Below are 7,074 nucleotides of genomic sequence, written 5' to 3'. Positions count from 1 at the left end.
TGATGTTACTCCCCTTCTCAGTGACGATCCAGGAGGAGGTTCCCTTTAATATAAATAGGAGATGATACAATAATTGGGGCAGATTATTTTGCCCACAATCAATAACATCAGGTGATTCTTTGCTCCTTTTATGAACAATATTTGATACAGAATTACAATCAATTAATTTTCCTAATTTATTTCCACTAATATCTCCAACACTTCTCCTCCAAGTTGAGGCGAAGATGCCAATCAAGTCCAACTTGGCAATGATATTCTGAAAAGAGTTCTTATGAAGGGCCTTAGTCAACAAATCTGCTAATTGGTCTTCACTTCGGATATACGGTGTCTCAATTATCTTTGCTTGAACCTTTTCCCAAACAAAATTGCAATCTACTTCAATATGTTTGGTCCTCTCGGAAACACTGGATTAGATGCGATATGAATAGCTACTAGGTTGTCACAATACAACTTGGTAGGATTCTTCATTTGCTCCAAGCTAAGGTAAAAGAAGATGTCTTTAAGCCAAATAAGCTCACTGGTGGCAGATGCCATAGCACGATATTCGACTTCTGCACTAGAACGCGTTACTACACTTTGTTTTTTACTTTCCAAGTCCTAAGGTTGCCTCCAACAAAGGTACAGAAGCCAGAGGTGGATTGTCTGTATGTGGACTACCTGCCCAATCAACATCAGCATATTCAACAATGTCAGTGTGGCCATTTCTTTTCAACCAGGTGTCTTTTCCTGGACAAGACTTCAAATATCTAAGAATCTGATCCACTAGATTCATGTGATCTTGTGTTGGTTTATGTAAGAATTGGCAAATGTAGCTTACCAAATAGGAGATATTCGATCTGGTAATTGTGAGGTAGATTAACTTGCCAATAAGTCTCTGAAATTGTCTTGGGTCAGATAGAGGAATAGAGTCTTTCTCAAACTTGCAATTGTATTCCATAGAGGTATCAATTAGTTTGGATGCCATTTTCCAGTCACCTTCAAAAGATCCAATACATATTTCTTTTGTGAGATGAACAACCATTTATTAGATTCGACAATTTCAATTCGCAGGAAGTACTTCAGGCACCCAAGTCCTTGATATCAAAGGTCATATTGAGACACTTCTTCAATTTATCTATCTCAATCACATTGTTCCCTAAAATGACTATATCATCTAAATAGATAAGGACCACAATGGTATTTCCATTCCAATTTCTGACAAATAAAGTGTAGTCTGACTTGCTTTTGATGAACCCAAAGGCAGTGAGTGCCTTGCTCAAATTTTCATAGCAGGCACGGGGAGACTGCTTTAGACCATAGATAGCATGCTTTATTTTGCACACTTTACCAGGTTGAGACTCAAGAGGGTGACCTGGAGGCAAATCTATGTAGACTTCCTTTTCAATGTCTCCATGTAGAAATACATTTTTAACATTCATTTGGAAGAGAGACCATCCATGATTGATAACAACTGATATAAGAACCTTTACTTTTTTCATTTTTGCTACTGGTGCAAAGGTTTCTATGTAATCTACACCATAGGTCTCATTATATCCTTTAGCAAAAAGGAGGGCTTTATGACGCTCAATAGACCCATCACCTTGATGTTTGATTTTATAAATTCACTTGCAACCAACAGTGTTATTTCCTTGAGAAAGAGATACAATTTCCCAAGTGCAATTTTTATCATGAACAACAAGTTCATCGTCCATAACAGTTTTCCATTCTGAAATTGACTTTGCTTCTTCAAAGTTAGCAAGTTCATGATGTTTGTCAATGGCGGTTAGGAAGGTTCGATGTCCACTAGAGACATGATCAAGGCATACATAGTCTTGACTAGGGTAAGAGATAGCCATAAAGGCATAGTCTTTTAATTTGGTTGGTGGCTTGATTGTTTTAATGGATCGTCGCAAAGTCTAATCCGGCATTACTGGACTAGAGGTGGAGGTCTCAATAGTCTGATCCAGTATTACTGGTGGAATGGAGGTGAAGGTCTCTGCTTCAGGAACATCAAAAGGTGGTACTACATCTGTCGGTGGTATTGTACTTGTTGTTTCACATGGAATTGGTCTGGGATCTACGGGAGGTACTGCATCTATTGATTGTACTATACTTGTCGTTTCACATGGAATCAGCCTAGGAGAAAAATCAAATGGTTTATCAATGCCAATCTCCCCCTGATTCTACTATGTTTTAGTCACCATTCGGTCTAAAATTTAGTAGAAATAGGAAATGTAAAAGACGAGAAATGGTGAGAAGACACAATAAATTTTAACATGGAAAATATTCCCTAAGGCAGAGAGGTAAAAACTACGGGAAACTAGTCCGAAAAAATTTCCACTATGAAATAGTAGGATTACAAATATTCAAACTTCGTTAGTCACACAAAAGGTATACTCAAGCTTCACCAATAATGATGGTTACAAAGACCTTCTCTAAAGAGGTCTTACACTCAAACTTCTCTTCAGACGAATCACATACAGTGTCTCAAAAACTTCTTACACAAATGGTTTCGTTTGCTTATATATATATATATAGGGGTTTACATTTATGTAGTTGTTGTAAGTGCAACAATCAAATACTTGCCATATATATACTTGAAAGTATTAAATGCGGGAAATCATAACCATACAAAGAATGAAAGCATTAAATGTGAGGAATCATAACCACACACCTGTCGTTGTTGTACGTAAAGCGACTGCAGAAATGATTTTACCATATATATATATATATATATATATATATATATATATATATATATAGGTGAAGAGAAACACTACAACTTCTTCTAGAGTCTTCTTCAATAATGATGAGGGCAGAATTTATTGAGGTGGTTGTGTTCAAACATTGAGCCATGCACCATAAATGAAGTGCATGCCTAGCCACCAAGCGTTAAAGGAGGTACACATCCCAACAAAAAAATTGATACAAATTTGAGTATTTATTTTCCTATTTTAAAAATATTTTTGATTAATTTAATTATGTTTTGAAAATTTTATTAAATTTTAAAGAAAATTACTTTCATATAATGTTATAGTTAATAGCTTATTAGTTACTTTTTACTCAAAATTATTTTATAATTAATTTGATAATCAACAATTAGTAATGTTATTAGACATATATCTAGTAAATTTTATATATAAATAAATGGTTTAATATTTCTCATATTGCAAGCGATAATTTTATCCCTATATACATATAAAAGTGTGTGTGATTCATGTATTCTATTTCTTTCTCTTCTCTTCACATGTGCTTCATACACTTTATTTGTGTAGAAGATAATCTTATCTCATACAACATAAGAAAGATTAAACCCATAAATAAAACATTTATTCTAAATATAATATGGTTTGTAATTCATTCAAAATTAATATGACTTAATGTCATCATTTATTTATCTTGTTTACCTTTCTAAGCAATATCATATGAATAATAGCTTTTAAATTTTGCTGGATTGACAAATGCAAACACCTACACAATTATTTCATTAACTTCTAACAAAAACTTTCTACTGCTTTGTAGTTGTTTACTTAGAAATTTTATTATTTCCTTTAATAAAATAATTCAACTTAAATCAAGAACTTAAAAATAAGAGAAAAATCTTTTTTTTTTATTTAGCAAGATCTCTACTTAATGGATATCTTTTTAAAGGACACAACCTTGTGTCTTTTTAGTGTATTACACTATATCTTATCAATAAAACATAATTATATTAGAAAAAATTACTTTTTTCACTTTACACGTCAGCTAATGTGACTGAGAAGAGAAAAAAAATAATTTTTCGTATTAACACTATATCTTATCGTAAGACATAATGTAAACACATAAAAGGACACATCTTTTTCCCTATTATTAATATAAATATGTCATCAATAAAACATACATTAAATTAAATTAAATATATCATCTGTTTACCAAAAAAAATGGAAATATATCATCCAAATATTCTTTTCATTGAAACTTTAACGAATGAGATTAAAAAATAACAAAATCTTAACAAGAGAGCAATACTTAAATAATATTTTACTAATACATATTTTTATTTTTCTATTTAAAATTTAATATGTAATAAAGTATGTATTTTTCAACTTATTAAAAATCAAATCACGTAGATTGTTATTTGTTGACAAAATTTAGAAAAAAAACAAGTAAAACTTAAAAAAACGGTTGGAAAATATGAAAAGTCAAGTAATATTTAAACAAGAGAAATGAAAAAGAAAAAAAAAATGAAAGTTTTAAAATAGAACAAATAAAATATCGTAAAAACGTATAAAATAGCTTGCTAAAGCATTGTATGCATTTCATTTTTAACAAATAAAATAATATTTTCTTTTTTTTAAGATTTTTTATTATCAAATTATACATGAAATTAAATTCAAAATTTTAAGTGAGAAAATTTATTTTATTTTATTTTATCTTTTCTCAAGGGATATTAAAGTAATATGGATTGTTTACCAACAAAAAAAAAGTCATATGGATTAAATTTGATTCCATTTTGTGGATGGAAAATAATCGTTCGATTCCAACCCAATCAATTTTATTCTGAATTCCTTATTTTTCCTCGAAATTATCATTCTCTACCAAACATTACATTAATAATTCTACTATAGACATTTTTTGTGTGGTTATTCTACTATAGACATTTGTTAATAATGTATTGGGATTGATAATGACACATGAATAGCCTTAGAACCATATGACAAGTAAAATGACACATGAATCATGCAAACACAAAATCAAATACATTGATGTGACTGTATTTCTCATTTTGCAATTTTTTTTTCTTTTTGGTAACAACATTTTGCATTTACAATCGTGCATAGTTTTGTATACGTTTATTTTTAAATTATATACATGGCATCAGATTACAACACATCGCCTAATATATCCCCTTAATTGGATCAAGAATAACTATATTTATATTAAAAGAAAACACATAATAAATTTTCAAAAAGAAAAAGAAATAAATTGCCGAAACATGAATTTGGTAATATTCTGAAAATATCCTCCTATCCGATGTCGTAATCTAAGTTATGAATGTAGCCATTTGGAGAAAGGAAGGAACCTAAATTATTTACATGTGAAATGACTAATTGTATACCAAATTGAATATGATATAGACGTCATTTAATAAGTGTGTGTTTCTATCACAATTGACAATTCCATTTTGAATCAAGTGCTCTCTCTGTTTTAATCATTCACGCGAGAGTATACTCGTGTCCCGTGAAATATGACTGATTGTAATTGACATTGATAGTCATGCTGATGTTGCTTGATAATTTTGCCCGAATATTATTATTATTATTAATTATTACTCTCTGCATTTTAAAGAATCGATATAAATGAACTTAGTTTTTAAACTGAACAAGGGTGTTTAGACTCAATCAGTCTCAATTAAGCAAGCGGAGGACACTCTTAGAGTCAGCTTAATTAATGATTCTAAGGTTCTTGTCATATGCAACCTTAGAACCAAGACAGAAGACCTTTCTTAGTAGTGCATTGTATAGGACATTATAGAGAGTAGCCTCATTAGGTTAAGCCATTGTGCCACAAAGTGTAGTCACTTTCAAAAGAATTAAGGCACCACATTAGTCTTTCTGAAATTGGGAGGTGCAGTATTCAAAACATTCAGTGATATGCAATTGACTTATAGAATTATTTGTTTCCTTGTATTGACGAAAAAGTAACCCTTATTTAGAATTGTAGCCTTATTTTATAATGTCTTAGAGATATATAATATAAATTTTTTGAGTTTCACTTAAAAGTTTGAATTTTTACATGAAATGATATCCGAACCTTTGTGTTCACAAATTTAATTCTCACTATCCATAACTTCTAGTGAATTAAGTAAACACAAGTTATAACAAAAAAAAATAAACATATACAATATTTACGCTTCAAATTTAAAGAACACTTGCGTAAGAAGGTATATTAGAGAAAAATAATATATCATTATATTTTGTTAATATCCCAATCAGTTCATAAAACAAAAGTCTAACTTAACTCGCACAATAAAAACATCTAATTAGTAATTCTATAAAAGAAGGAGAAAATACTTCTGCTGTTACTGTAGAAGTATTTTCTTCCAGCCGCAGTTTTAACAAAAAATTTTGTTTATTTTTTATTTTGTTTTAAAATAAATATCGTAGACCCCACCGTGTTTCTATGTCTGTAGGAATTTTTATCTTCTTCTATTAAAGCAGAAGTTGAAACCCCATAAAAGAATCTTTAAGCCGTTTTACCTTCAACGTAAAGCACTCATCTTAGACAGAGACACCGGTTAGTACCTAAACCCAATTTCTTAATCATAGAACTATACATATTCAATTATGCAAATTTCAATAATATTTATTCTGAGCTGTCCTAAATGAGCAAGTACATCTTTTAGGTGAAAAGGCCTGAGTTTCATCCTTCCATTCTTCACATAAATTAATTATAATCATAGAGAAGTAATGAATATAAGTTGCGCAGAGCGAGTTAAAAATATAACCCTTAAAGAAATTACTAACGATTATTCAATTGAAATAAAATCTGAACAAAACATGGAGGCAAATAATAAGTTCTAACTTATAAGAGCATGTTTGACACATTTCTTTTTTAATTAAAATCTACTTTTAAGTTAAAGATAAAAAAAAAAGTTTTAAAAATAAAGATAAAAATTGTTTGATAATTATATAAAAAAATTAGCTTAAAAATTATTTAAAAGCTATTCATTTTAAAAAAAAGCTTCTCTTATGAGTTTTTGGCTTTTTAATTTTTTTTATTATAAAAAACTCTTAATATCGTAAGATCTTTTGTAAAATCCTATTTGGTCTAATTTCTGCTTATAAGTAGAAGAAAAGTTAAAAAAAAAAAAAAAAAAAACTCAAACATGTAATAAATACACCCCTTCTTTAAGAACAATAAGGGCAAGGCATCACATTTTACAACTTCCGGACATTGAAAATATCACTTATATATCAATTAAAAATAAAATAAAAGAGAGACATATTACAAGACAACTTTAATGAAAGGGAAAAATATTTATCTTTTTTAAATTAAATGACACAATTTGTATCATTTCACTCTCACAAAGAGATGTGACACATACCTTTT

The 7,074-nt window shown here is 29.7% G+C and overlaps 1 protein-coding gene across 1 annotated transcript; it reads right to left on the bottom strand.

The window, feature by feature from the left end:
* Positions 1-583: 583 nt before the first annotated feature.
* Positions 584-964, bottom strand: LOC133287606 (uncharacterized mitochondrial protein AtMg00810-like). The gene has a single exon (XM_061485244.1). It carries the CDS (start codon positions 962-964, stop codon positions 584-586), a length of 381 nt encoding a protein of 126 aa, XP_061341228.1.
* Positions 965-7,074: the final 6,110 nt, after the last annotated feature.

The sequence above is a fragment of the Gastrolobium bilobum genome, unplaced genomic scaffold (genome assembly GCF_033153095.1).
Source record: "Gastrolobium bilobum isolate Gb01-03AN ecotype WA unplaced genomic scaffold, APGP_CSIRO_Gbil_v1 utg2365, whole genome shotgun sequence".
Classification (NCBI taxonomy): Eukaryota; Viridiplantae; Streptophyta; class Magnoliopsida; order Fabales; family Fabaceae; genus Gastrolobium; species Gastrolobium bilobum.
Note: the sequence above shows the minus strand (reverse complement) of the source record. Positions and strands in the feature narration are given on the sequence as shown.